The sequence below is a fragment of the Saccostrea cucullata genome, unplaced genomic scaffold, assembly GCF_032062105.1.
Source record: "Saccostrea cucullata isolate Sc308-1 unplaced genomic scaffold, CSIRO_AGI_Scuc_v1 ctg417, whole genome shotgun sequence".
Lineage (NCBI taxonomy): Eukaryota > Metazoa > Mollusca > Bivalvia > Ostreida > Ostreidae > Saccostrea > Saccostrea cuccullata.
Window position 1 is genome coordinate 198,471 of NW_026923203.1, and position 14,178 is coordinate 212,648.

At 31.6% G+C, this 14,178-nt stretch overlaps 1 protein-coding gene across 12 annotated transcripts; it reads right to left on the reverse strand.

The window, feature by feature from the left end:
* Positions 1 to 267: 267 nt before the first annotated feature.
* LOC134263440 (protein FAM228B-like) lies at positions 268 to 13,441 on the reverse strand. 12 transcript variants are annotated; one of them, XM_062745800.1, is made up of 12 exons: positions 8,963 to 9,220; positions 8,425 to 8,574; positions 7,958 to 7,990; positions 7,425 to 7,448; positions 6,860 to 6,937; positions 6,392 to 6,589; positions 6,019 to 6,099; positions 4,634 to 4,681; positions 3,841 to 4,073; positions 3,344 to 3,372; positions 2,955 to 2,979; positions 1,261 to 1,391 (listed from the first exon to the last, which is right to left on the reverse strand). In XM_062745800.1, the coding sequence occupies exons 1-11, from the start codon at positions 9,068 to 9,070 to the stop codon at positions 2,966 to 2,968; spliced, it is 996 nt and encodes a 331-aa protein (XP_062601784.1). In that variant the 5' UTR covers positions 9,071 to 9,220; the 3' UTR covers positions 1,261 to 1,391; positions 2,955 to 2,965. The 12 variants fall into 12 exon arrangements, with proteins under 12 accessions (XP_062601772.1, XP_062601773.1, XP_062601774.1 ...); XM_062745788.1 differs by lacking the exons at positions 2,955 to 2,979; positions 3,344 to 3,372 and adding an exon at positions 13,423 to 13,441 and having other exon boundaries at positions 268 to 1,391; positions 8,963 to 9,124; XM_062745789.1 differs by lacking the exons at positions 2,955 to 2,979; positions 3,344 to 3,372 and adding an exon at positions 13,351 to 13,369 and having other exon boundaries at positions 268 to 1,391; positions 8,963 to 9,124.
* Between the last annotated feature and the right edge of the window lie 737 nt (positions 13,442 to 14,178).

The following is a 14,178-nucleotide window of genomic DNA, read 5'->3' on the forward strand; positions in this document are numbered from 1 at the left end:
TTAGATTTTTATGTACATAAAATTAATCATGTTTGGATGGTAAGATGCCGTTCTTTTCACCTTTTACATTTTTTAGACTTTCTGTGAGTGAAATTTGAAATATTAAACAAATAATGAATAATTCCTGGACTTTATAATATGTACCTAAATACCGTTATTTTGCTCTCCGTATCACGATACATATTATTCAACAAAAAATCGCGATCAAATTCTGGTAGACACAGAGAGTTGACTGGGAAACTTCACAAGAAAACAAAGTAACAAATATTAATTGTTTCATATTTTAATTTCTATGTGAAAATGCTCATGTAAAAAGTGCAGTTCTGGTCTATAAAAAATAATTCACAATTCTACACATAATCCAACAGAAATGATAAAACACACAGGGGTGCAGACACTTCTGTATAGATGACTAGTGGGTAGCACCACCAAACAGCATGGGGAACGTACAACATACAGGCTTACCGAATTTTCTGTTTTGTATAAAAATATTCATAATAGAAACTAACCTTACATTCACACATGAAAAAATGTCGAAATTGAAGTAAAAAATATATAATTGTTTCAAAATTTCATTGTTTCAAGATTAAAATAAACCTAAGTGGTCAAAAATTGATATGTATGTCAAAGATTGAAGGTAAGAAAGACACACAAAAATCCACTAAATTTTTAGTTTTGTCTAACATAGACATGTTGGCATCTAAAAAAATATATATAATGCTGGACTGTCTACAGGCACTCAAATATATACAATCTTGTAAACAATAAGACTTCAAAATCTCATCCAAATAAACTAATAACAATCCTTTGTAATAGTAAATGGTGAAAAAAATTGAAATGTTCAATTCGTAAATGGATTCAACATTAATAATTTTCTTAAACAAAGAGTAAAAATCTAAAAATAATAATAATCTGAGGGGTATCACAGATGCCAGTATCATATCTAAAAATAATTAACTCTGAACATAAAAATAGCATCATAGAATGTCAGGCACAGTGATTTCAAAAGGCACATATTCCTCCCTAAATGCAGTTCTTAAATCTAGTTAAAAAATATAGCACTTCTAAAAAAAATTAAATGCAATATTTTGTCCTCCACTAAAGCTCCCTATGAAGCCCCTACAGGTATAGAGGGGGACTCGTTAGATGGCACCCAGTTTTTGAGAGTCAATTGCTCCGTTTCCTCAGGAATGGTCTGAATTCCGATGGTCTTAGGCTCTGAGTATGAGGAGGGGACTTCCCGTGGAGGGATTTTAAATGGGGGGACTTCTTTATACATTCGCTTCTTCTGGGTCTGCATCTCGACCTCCACCTGGGTTCTGTTCCTCTGTGCCTTGGACCACTCCTCAAAATCTAGCTGGCTTTGATTGAACGTGCCATGCATTCTTCGTCTACAAAAGTATAAAAATAGTGATATACACTGTAGTACATTTACATTTATTAATTTGCCATAAAAATCATTACCCTTGCTAGTGTAACAAAATGCAGGATTTGTGATAATGAATGATTTATAAGAAGAATTTATATGTGACAATAAATTTTCAGCATATATTTTACATGTTGAATATAAAATATAAATATTTTATATATATTTAATAATGAATGACCTACAGGATTCTTAGGATTCTCAACAACAGAATTTGTGAATTATTCTTTAATCAAATTTTTTTTCAAGTTTTGGATTCCAAGTGTAATATCTCCTTTAAAGAGAAAACGTATATATATATAATAGGAATGTCAGTTAGTTAAAGCAAATAAGCTTTATTGTGAATGCAGGACCATTATTAGAAATCAGGATATAAACATGCATTAGCATTTAACTGGATGGTACTAATTAGTGATAAATTTGGGTTTAGAATCCAGACAGACTGAGAATGGTGATTACATGTATTAATATAGACAACAGAAATTTATTACATATGCTGCAAAAAATTTCATATCTTTGATACCATTCTCTCTAGATACATAATAATGTATAATTTTTTTTTTTAAATACATAACCAATTTTACAAGTTTTCAAAATATATTTGGCAACTCATTTGGCTCATGATATTTCTAAACTACATGTTAAAATAGAATTTAATTAGTATTCTGTATGCTACTTAGCTCTTTCCTTGATATTATTGAACATTAATTTCTATCTACAAATTTGATGATTATAGGCATTGACATAGCTAGATGACATGTACACAAATCATGAACATAAATGCACATTTCATTACCAAATCAGAATAAAACTAAACAGAAAAAAAACATTCCAAATAAACTTAATTATAACTACCATGGCCAGAAACTAGTTCATATACAAAGCACAATTTGTGCATATCATCAGTCACTAGTCTATTATTATAAAAAATATGAAAATACACGTATTTACATGTAGGTGTCAACCCTTTCTTACCAGTAGACATCTCACGTTTTATACTGATTTACTGGGAGATATGAGTATGCATGGATATGCTATACTGAAATTGGAATATACTGCAGGAAATGGAAATGGTGCAGGTCTTTTGATCATGCAAATAATATGATTCAACACATGCTGGGAGGAAAATTTGACTTCTTGTGGTATCTTTTATTTGGTCTGACCAAACTTTCAAATCTTAAAATTATATGGCTAAATAGAGTCTATGACTTCTATGACTGTTAAGAGATTCACATTTATTAAAAGATGATTTCAATAACCTTAATCAAAGTTAAAATTACAGAGATCTGTTACAATAATATATCTGTAATATTTAAACTACATGTATAAAGTTCTTAAAACTTATTATAACTAGCGGATAAAATTGTTAAACACTTTTCCCCAATGTTAGTGAATTCTATTAAAATAAAACAACCGGAGTAAACAATAAATATAAGGTTGGAACTGAGGAGGGAGGTAACTCGGAATAATTCCAATAACATGTAAACCAGACCAGGTCTAGAAACTAGGGCTACTTCCTGTAACTTACCATTCTCAACTTTAATGGGACAGTACTAAATAAATGGACATGAAAATTAGCAACACAATATTTGTAAATGTATATAAATACATTACTCAAGCAACAAAAATAATATAATGACTCAAGGGAGAGCATAAATGTGACATACATAAAGATATACCGGTAGCAGGGAAAGAGAATGGAATACATATTTCTAATAAACTGATCAAATAAATTTTTAATGAACAACAGAATTGAAAATTTTTCATGATTTACCATTATGCTAATTCTAGGTGACATGAAATGTGTGTGTTATCACATGACGGTCATGTGACAGGCTGTAGTGATACATGTACTATATATAGCTTGCAGTGATATAAAAGCTGTCCTAATCTACCCTAACCTATTTATAGACTTACTGAAACTCCCCCAAGCATGCATTCTGCCTCTATATCAATCAACAGATTGTCAGTTACATTTATCATGCATTATATAATAAATTTTAAATTATTTGATTATTATTCATGCATTAAATTATCATTTTAGCCTATTACATGCATTTTACTGATATCATCATTATTATTTTCAATTGTTAAAATAATGTCACTTATATATTTAACTAATGTAATTTCTTATTTAAATAATATGCTAGAATATATTCTACCTTAAAACAATGTAATATGATTTTTTATTTCTTATCCCTAAAATAAAATCATTAATTTAATTCATTTTCACTTTGAAGTCCTAGATAGTTTTAGTACATGCACACAAGACAGACATGCAGAAAAATTATCACAGAGCAATCAAGGAGTACACCCAAAGCAAAGGTCATCTCTCGGCAAGGTTATCTGTGTCAAAGTGAGTTGCCCTTAACCCGACACACTTCATTGATTGTCACGCTTGACTGAACACTAACCTGCTGGCCATCCGTGGTGTGCTCTCGATATTGTGGAGGGGCATTTCTAGCCACCTGATACTGTCTGTACCGTGGCGCCCGAGCGGGACCAGGGGTAGGGGAGGTAACTTGACCTGCTCAATGTCCTTGTCGGTGTAATCATGCCCTGTCATACATCTTAGAATCGTTCTCTCCTCGGCACTGCGCTCGCGGCCCTGAGATAATAGGGGGTCACGGAAAGCCTTGGTGGCAATCTACAATGAAATCTTATTATGATAGTATCAAACAATAATTATCATGTACACACACATTTAAAAAAAATTAATTACTTTCACAAATAAATGAATAAGTCAGTTTTTATGACAACAAGTGTTAAAGGACATTATAAAATACATGTATAACCTTCACCAAAATCAGAGTCAAACAATATCATTGTTTTTTTAAATAGTCACATTATAAAGCATCATTCACCCTTGTTATAATTAAAAAGTTATCTCCCTTTACTAAGCTACAAATCACATGTATTATATTTCATTTAGAAAGATACAATGTTTTACAATGACTATACCAATTAGACAGGAATTCTTTGGAGACTCAGTTGAACTTGGTTACTGAAAACCCTGTCTAAATATTTATTTAGTTAAGGTAAATTAGATTTATAAATGCACCATTTTTAACTGACAACAAATTTGTATATCCCTCTACCATTGTTATGAACTACACACAGATAGGTTTTAGTGTCAATGGTTACTAAGGTGTTTGGTTTCCATGGTTTCAGTGTAACCATGGATACAGCAGGTGAGAGTAACATTACCTGTGCTGGTGCTGTGACTGGTCTTTTATCAGGGACATTATAAACTACCTGTATTTTGCATAAAGTCTCACATTAATACACATAACTTCAAAAATACAGTGCATGTACACAGCCTCATGTCCTTAAGCCATGCCTTAATACATACAGCCTTACCTGTGATAGGTCAACTTCAGAACGCAAGGAAAATCATGATAAAGTTAGATATCTCACATCATACAAATTGTGTGCCATATCAATAAAACATAGATGTGTTTATGGGGGGTGTAATGTGTCAATATTTGCCCTTTTTTTGTCTCATTGTTTAGAAAAGTTAAAACTCAATGAAGTAATCACACTGTGTATGGTCTTCCAAAATTTTAAAGAGGATTCAAAAATGCCATTAAAAGGGACTTTGAGAGGCATAAAGACAGAATCTAGCAAAGTCTAAGGGAAAACACGGGATAACACAAGAAGAAATGATCACACATTTTCTTTTGCAAAAACAATTAATTTGTGTCTTCACTAGCAAATTCAAAAAATAAATTCAAGTGCCAGTCAATAGACCAATTAGAGTTGCCATGTTGAAAACCTCATATATCTGTCAATGCTTTTATTCACTGATTGCATCTACAAGAGTCATGCTTGAAGGAAACATTTTTGTCTGTGGAATTATAGTTTTGTATCTAAAAATGATTTCAAAGGAACCTATGTCAGCAATCAATGAATAAAGTGACCAAAAAAGGTTTCCATGACTACCTTGTAATGTTGATGATCAAACCGTTGCTTAGCAGCAGCCATATGCTTGCTCCATTTGAGACAAGAATGCTGATTGGTTACAGGAAATGAAGAGGATGTACTATATAATCTAGAGGCATGGTTTTTTTTTTTTATACAACCAAAGTAAGGAGAAGCAAGACAGATCTTTTATGTGTAAAAACTATAATGTTATCTACTAATCTGCCTTTTAACAACAACAAAAAATAATAGAAACATTTCTGGAAATTCAATGCAGATTACTAAAACTATATATTGTGTATGCATAGATATAGAGCAAGACAAAATAAAAGGATTTATACACAAGATTGGGGTATTTACTGCATGTTTTCAATTATAAATGCTAAAATCAAGAATTAAAATCCAAGGTAGGGTAAAGCAATAGAAATCTGACATAGTATATACATCTACTACACATGTATAGTTTGGGAAGTATTGACTACTGGTATACAACCATACAAATGTTTACCTTTCTCTCACAAAAGTAAACCTAAATAAAAATTCTTGTTTCTTTTATTTTCTCTTGATAAATTCTTGAGATTATACACAGTTAAATATTATACACAGTTAAATAAAAATACGTTTTGAAATCAGAGTTTTTTTTTGAATTATGAGACTATGAGTTATCTCACCTTGATTGGAGCTGGTCTGTGGCCATTTAAAGCCTGGGCATAATACTCTGCAGGATCCATTGTATCTAAAAATACATGACCCTGCAAACAAATATACATACAGGATTTATTGATTTTGTCTGTTAAAAACAGCACTATTTCATACTTTCAATATAAGAAAAAAAAATTGCTTAATTTTTTAATTCAAACATTTTTTCAATCCCCCTTTTACCATAAGAATTTTTTGTATCATTTACTGGAATAGACTGGTAAAATTTAACACTCAAATTTACTTTCTGTGAGATATTTTATACTTCTGGCTTAGGATCTCTATTCATTAATTTCTATAACAATTAGACACACACATAAAACTTTAACCAGTTTAAGATCAAACCTTTTGATTGACAAATTCCAGGTACTGTTTGTGCAGCTCACGTTTCCGACGGTCCAGTTCAGGCCAATCTTCACCGTCCATCACATCAATGATTTTCTCCCTAAGTGGCTCATACACACGATCATTCCATTTCTTGTGTAACATCTCCCGCTTCCGCAAATCCAGGACCTCCTTGGTGTTTACTTTGTTTTCTAAGTCCTAGAGTGAAATTCACAAACATGACCTTTTATACAAATATTCAAAATTAATTAATTTAATTTGTTACCAACTGATTATTATAGAAAATATAAAAATATTAGCCAAACAGTTCTTCAATTTATGTATTCTGTCAAACTGAAGTTTGGCATCTCCTCATACAATTTTATGCATGTGGACACCCAAAATCTTAAATATAGGTATACAATTTATACACAGCAAAATAAATGCAACTTTCAAATTTCAAATTTTTAATGATCAGAATTCAGTTACCCTGACAAATGTGTTCTCCACTTCCAGGAGAGGATTATACAACTCTCTGGCCTCCTTTGTTTCCATATCTGATCTCTCCTAAAAATATAATGATTCATCAGAAAACCAAAGTGACATGATGAACAGTTATGCTACAGAGTGATGGAACAATGATTATATTTAAGATACAATACACAACAAGATTTGAAGTAAGATACTTCTAAATAGCAATACATTATACAATTCACACACACATATGTGCACAATAATACAACATTATATATTCATACAGAGAATTATATGCATGCAAAAGAAAATATAAAAGCTATTTGAAGTAAAAGGAATACATGTGCATGTTCAATTCTAATCATGCAACTTGTCAAACCTATTAAGAGTACACAGTATGCATTATTATATTTGAAGCTGCCAAACTTAGGCACAGAGATTGTACCATTTCAAAAAAATATTGCAAGTAAATTAAACAAAATCTTCATGATAGACTCATGCAGAAATTAATAGTAGCTTTGGTGTTTGCGGATCACATTAATCCATGCAGCCCATGCGTTTTATTGCATGGTCCCCCTACCTTCATATACGTAGAGTTGACAATCTGAAATTGTATCTAATGAACTCAGAAAGAGAAATATAAGCAAGTCATCTACAGACCAATATAGATAAGAATATCCCTTTTCCAGTACGTTAAGTGATCTTTGCTTAAAGGAAGAGATTTTAAAGAGTATTGCATTGAAATATACTAATTTTTTTAAAAGTGCATTTGAAATGATGGTCAAGAATAAAAGAGAGAAAGGCATCACATTTATGATAGCAACACTTTTATTTTTGTTCCCATTTCAATTCTAATGGGTGTTTACAACTCACAGAAAAGAAAACTGTCTGTTTTTGTTTCTTTTTCTATTTTTTCATACAATATATTACAGTGCAATAAAATTGAATATTATCCATTGAAATATTGATGAAATATCACTAAAGTACATGCAGAGGAGTGCTCTCTTGTGTTGAATTATGTGAAATATAGTTCCTTATTCTACAATAATAAAGCTATATTTTAACAAAAAAGTATAGATTTAGCAGTATAAGCTGAAAATGAGGTGAAGGTACCTGTTGTTCAACCCAGGCCTGGGGTATAGCAAACTGTAAACACAAATAAAATGTTCAACCCCCCAATACAATACAGAACTGTTAAAGTACCAAAGAGTGATAGTCTGGTACATGTGAACATATTTTTTGCTTTAACTGAAAAACTAAATAGTTGCTTTCAATCATTTTTTTCTCATCTTGTCAGATGAATATATTTACTAGCAATAACATGCAATACTAGCATCATTCTTTACTCGCTAATATATACAATACAGAATATATGAGATATTATTTCATTATTTTCATGCCATTTATGATAATGCTCTTTCTTGGCTCAGATAAATTACATGTATTAAATCACTGTAAATTTAAGTCACATATGAGAATCAAACAAGAAATCAAAATAAAGTGGAAAACTCAAAATCACACTTCTGTGTTGTTGTTGTTGTTGATATTTTTTTTCTTTAATGTTTGTTACATGTATTTACCTGCAATCCTCTCACAGTCTTCTCATTCAGCCAATCTTGCACCCGAAGAGTCTGGCCTATTAGACACTTGGAATCTACTTTGCTCTGAATGACAGATGTAGACATTGGTCTTTTTGCTCGTCTTCTTTGTACATCACTTCTATTCATTGTCTGAGTGAAACATGCAAAATATTAACTCTATCACTTCAAGTGAGTTGATTATCTTTCAACAGCAAATATATCACAGCCATGAACAGCTGATTAAAGAGTTGTATAAATGCCCATTTTTGTATGTATAAAAAACCAGAATTGATATATCTTATGAAGCCAGAACTGATTCATGTAAACATAGGTCTATTCTAGTGAATAATTCTATTTCAAATAAAATTAATAATGACCTTATGTACTGTGAAATAGCATTTCAAGATATTCTCTTGAAAACATTATTTATTTTCATTTAAAATGAACATTCAAATAGAATTTCTGGTTTAATTCGGTAATTAATATTGCAGTCTCCTGTCCCAACATCGTTATATTTTAATAAGTGAGCAAAGCTTACCATCGTGGTGATGTGATCTTTACTATCTATCATCAGCTCCTCAACGACATCCGATGAATGAACTTTAACCTTGCCCCCAGGCTGCTTAACACATAGTAACGATGTCATGATTATTCTCCTCACCCCTGAGGGTGAGATTACACAAAACTGGGATCAGACAGCCTGAAATCAATGAAAATGAATTTTACATTGATTCGAGTTTCCTCGCCCTCTCTCCCGCGTCCGCCATATTTCAACAATGTGACGTCACATAGAGATATGCTTATCAAAATAAATATCCTTTTGTCGACTTTTGTCTGATCTTTATCATGTAAAGCTATAGCATCTAGTGATTTTTGCTTATATTTTGAATCGGAAATAATATAACACATGATTTGAGCAGAAATAATAAAACTTAGAAATACACAAACTTCACTTCCTTGGTGATGCATAAAACTTCCGGTAAGGGAGATCACTCCAAATTTTGTTGCAGAAGAAAAAACATCAAAAACGAAAAGATGCTGGTAATGATATTTTCAAAGCCCCTTTTTCTTGAAATCATTTTTAAGGTGGGAAGTGGGGTTATTTCTTGGCTTAGTTATCTGTCCTGTTCTGTCTGGGTTTAAGTTTGCGATGCCACAGAAACTTGAAATTGCCATCATATTGGTATTTGTTCTCTACTGCATATAGGCCCTAGATAATAGGCCTAATGCCCTTTAATCATCTATATAAAGTCAAAACTGTATGGCATTTTTACCTTTATATACATACTTAACTACTATGACAATTTTTTCATAAAACAGCCCTCTTAGATGAAAATTTTTACCACTAAAAAATCAATTTAAAAAAAAAATCAGTGAAATATTGTGTACATTATATGATTGTAGGTACATTCATAGGCTCTTGGACTCAGGATGGTGTATTTTGTGTATTATGTGTTTTTCTAGGTGTGTCTGAATACCCACATTAAAATAAAAATAAAAATTTGCTGAAATTAGCATGTTTTGAAAATGACATTTACTGTATATAAAAGGTAGACAGACTACTCGGCCCAACGACACCTCGGCCCGTGCTGGTTGACACCTCGGTCCTGACAGGTCGGCTCAAAATCATTGACACCTCAGCCCATACCGAAGACTGCTTGGCCCGTTAGGAATAAAATTAAATTTAGTTTGTTTAAATTTAATAGTTTAATTTTTTTTTATTTTCTATGCCACGGTAATGTAATGTACTATGTATATTTAATCACTATACGTATTCTATAAATATACGATAATTTCAATATTTCAGTATTTGTTAACAAATTACAGCACAACATCAAATTACAATCCGTTGATTGGGAGGTACATGTAATAGGTCTACACAGATTAAGTTTATGCCCTGGTTTTCAAGATTTATTGATTTAAATTGTTTATTTTATATATATATATTTTACTGCTTAATTTTAAAAACTCATAGGCCTACTTTTTTCAAATCAATTTAATAAAATATCAACAAGGGTTTCTTAAAGAAACTTTTCATTAACATGAGTAAGTCTCCCAATTATGGCTTCTCGTACTTGACTCCTCAAAGTCACCACCCCATATGACACGCGCTCGAGACTCCAAAAGAATGCACCGCGTCTTCTTGTTTGTTTAATGATTAGCACTTATGATCAAGTTACTAATGGATTGTCTTTATTTAATTACCGTCAATTTTCCGTCTTGGAAGATTGCAAATGTATCAAATTAATTTTCTTTTGCATTTCATAGATATACATGTATAACAGCATAAATAATAAATATATTTAACTAAAATATTATATTTCTGTTTGGGCCGAGGTGTCTTTTATGTGAGCCGAGGTGTCTGCAAATTTGGGCCGAGCCGTCGGAGCCGAGGTGTCAATGGGCCGAGGTATCGTTGGGCCGAGGTGTCGTTGGGCCGAGCAGTCTGACATTCATATAAAAAGAGGAAAGGAGCTCCACTCGCCATCTTGGATTTCAGGGATGCCTCAGTTCACACTTGATTTAAATCAAATATCTACTTTTTTTCCTACTGGTGTTGGGTGAGATCTAGCTTCAAAAATGACTGAATAATGCTTTTCAAACGTCTGTCGATTTGAACTTGCTGTATAAAACATGTAGTAAACACTAAACGTCCTCAATGCCGAGCACTGAAATCGAAAGCAGTAAAGTGCCGATTTCTATCGATGAAAAATGTAGAGGCATCCTGGGATTACATGGAAAATCTAGAGAGGTCAGAAACCGCGCCAAACTTTAATTTAAAACACAAAATTTAATTGATCGCAATATTTTCCAAATTTCTATGAAAAATGCTTTTAATTGTGGAGATTAAGAGCACTCAATACCTTATATGATATTACATTCAGTGATATTCTACCTAAAATGTAATTGATACAAAAAAATGTAATGATCCTCAAAGTGCGTTTGTACCTTTTATAATATTTTATTATAATATATGCATAATTGACATAGATTGTAATTTAAAATACATGTAACAAAATGTTAACATGATTCAAGAACATCTTCGCTAGCCAAGGGTTTCTGAAACGCTACTCTCCTCATAAACCCTTGGTCTACGGTGTTCATAAAATTCGGGATTTTTTCCCAGAGTTCTGATTGGATTTCAGTTCACACCTGTCGACCAATCATCAATTGTTTTTTGTAAATGACGATATTTGCATTCGGGATCTTCTTGACTCTTTAATCTCGGAATTGAAAAACGCAAGTAAACAACGATCCGTAAGATAACATGCAATTCTATAAAAAGCTATGGTGTCATCCAATATCTTCTAAATATGTGATTAAGAATCTACATTGAAGCTTGTGATTTGTACTATAAATAATAAATAAACATTACTCAATTATTGCTTCTAAATTATTCTTGAAAAAACTTTAATTCAATTTTTTTTAATCATGCGTCTTTATTTCTGTCGATGACGCAATCTGTGCATACCTGATAGATTCAAGATCACGTGACGAAAACAATCGTGTCTTTTTACTGCACCGTATGCCAAGGGTTTATGAGGAGAGTAGCGTATCAGAAACCCTTGGCTAGCGAAGATGGATTCAAGAAGTGCATTATTACATTTTGTGTGATCATATTTGGCATTGATCTTGACACAAAATGTTATAATTTCAGTTAATTGTATTTTGGGTTTTAATACAGTACTTTAATAAAAACCACAAATACATGTATATTAGATGAGGTTTTAATGATGCAGCCAAAATACTCAATCAAGAGAGAGAGGGAGGGAGAGAGAAGGGGTAAATTCACAGGCCAGAGATAGTGATGTCACGCATGAATGTTTACAATCACTGTGAATCTCAGAGACTGTTGGGGGGGGATTCATGGGGATGATAAAGTTAAAATTCTTTTTATGTATAAATATATATATGTACATGTGTTGATCATTTTTGGCAGAAATTGGTCAGCTTTAAACTTTTTCCATGCAAGTTACACAGGACTTTTCTAAATACACTATGATTTTTGACCCCATGACTTTGACCTTGAATTTGCCCTACTTTAATTTATGAAATGTTTTAAAACATTCAATACTTTGAATTGGCCATAACTTTTGAATGAGAAGAGATAGCGCTTTCATATTAAACACATGTATTATTTGTGACAAGACCTTTCTAAATAGACTATGATTTCCTCATGACCTTGAAGTTTGACCTATTTTTCAAACACTTCAACCTTGGTCATGATGTTTGAATGAGAAAACATAGGGCTAATATTTAAACTTTGTATTGCTTATGACAAGAGCTTTCTACGTACACTGTGATTTTTTATCTTGTGACCTTGACCTTGAAGTTTGACCTACTTTTCAAAATTGTTAATTTTTCCTTATAACTTTTGATTGAGAAGTGATTGGGCTTTCATATTTGACATGTGCATTACCTCTGACAAGATATTTCTGAGAATGCTATGAATCCTGACCTCTTGACCTTGACCTTCACAATTTACCTAATTTTCATTTTTTTAAAAAATCATCTTCAGTGATAACTTCTGAATGACATATGATAGGCATGCATATTTGACATAATATGCCATGACATCTCATACACAGAAGTGGTGGACCACAGTTCTTTAAATTTGCTTGTTAAATCCCTTTTTTTTTTTTATTTGCAGATTACTTATTTGTGATCATAAGGATTTTAATTCATCTTCATTTAATCAATTTATTTTAATCCAAAAAATGTTTTTTAAAAAAAATGAAGGACTCTTTATTTACATGATAGATATTCTTCTTGCAGATCTGCCGTACGTATGTCAATATTACTTATTTTCAAAACAAATTAATGAATATACAAATCTATATAGTACACTCTCCTTCTCAGATTTAGAACTGAAATTGACTTAAAATGTTTTTTGTTTATAATTGGGCATGATTTACAAATACTTACATAAATTAAGTATTGAATTTCCTAAGTTTTAGACAATAACAATGCTGATGTGTGATAATTGTAGACACTTACTTCAGAGATAAATCAGTATTCCAGCAAACACATACACCCTATTGTCCCATTCCTACATAGTAACATGGCCACCACTTAAAATGATTTAATCTGTACACATTGTATTGCTTGATTAGAATGTATAGAAGATAATGTTTAAATGTTTCTTTTGAGTGTCTCCAGCCTTGTGCTTGAGAGGGGGGATTATTGGCAGATTAATAATAAACCGTCCACACTTCGACGTCACCCACACAATGTGATCGTAAAGATGCACACAACTGATGCGTTTCCAAATCAATGCTACTCATCATTAATTTTTGTTGTTGTCTATCCGTGGGGTAATTTAAATATGACCGGGTGTTAAGGGGGTTTTAGTGTAATTTAAGAATTGATGATGTTGAAGGTATGGAAGTTCAATATGAAAGTGTAAGATATTTTTGTTCATTTTAATTAAGGTAGTGTAGTCATTTATTTCATGAAAAAATGTAGAATTTTATAAATTTCAATAGTACGTACTATTTGATTGTTCTATGCTTTTTAATGGGTAATTAGTATTTAACAGTTAAGTCCTTTTATAAAGGAATTTTCAAAATAAAAAAGTATGACAGCATTTTAATTTTTTTTTTCTTTTTCTGTTTTCTTGTAGTCAAGTTAAAATATTCAAAGAATCTACAAATGTTTTTTGAATCAATTAAAATCTGTTTTTTAAGAACAGAAAATAATTATTCATTTTTCAAACGAAATACAATATTTACATGTATCAAATAATTAAATCAA

What these genes read in the sequence shown, in the direction of transcription:
- LOC134263440 (XM_062745788.1), bottom strand. Translation starts at nt 9,070, where the DNA reads ATGACATCGTTACTATGTGTTAAGCAGCCTGGGGGCAAGGTTAAAGTT. An exon ending in ACAGACCAGCTCCAATCAAG is followed by an intron (nt 4,682 to 6,018) that starts GTGAGATAACTC and finishes TGCAAAATACAG; the next exon opens with GTAGTTTATAATGTCCCTGA. An exon ending in ACACCACGGATGGCCAGCAG is followed by an intron (nt 1,392 to 3,840) that starts GTTAGTGTTCAG and finishes ATACTTTTGTAG; the next exon opens with ACGAAGAATGCATGGCACGT.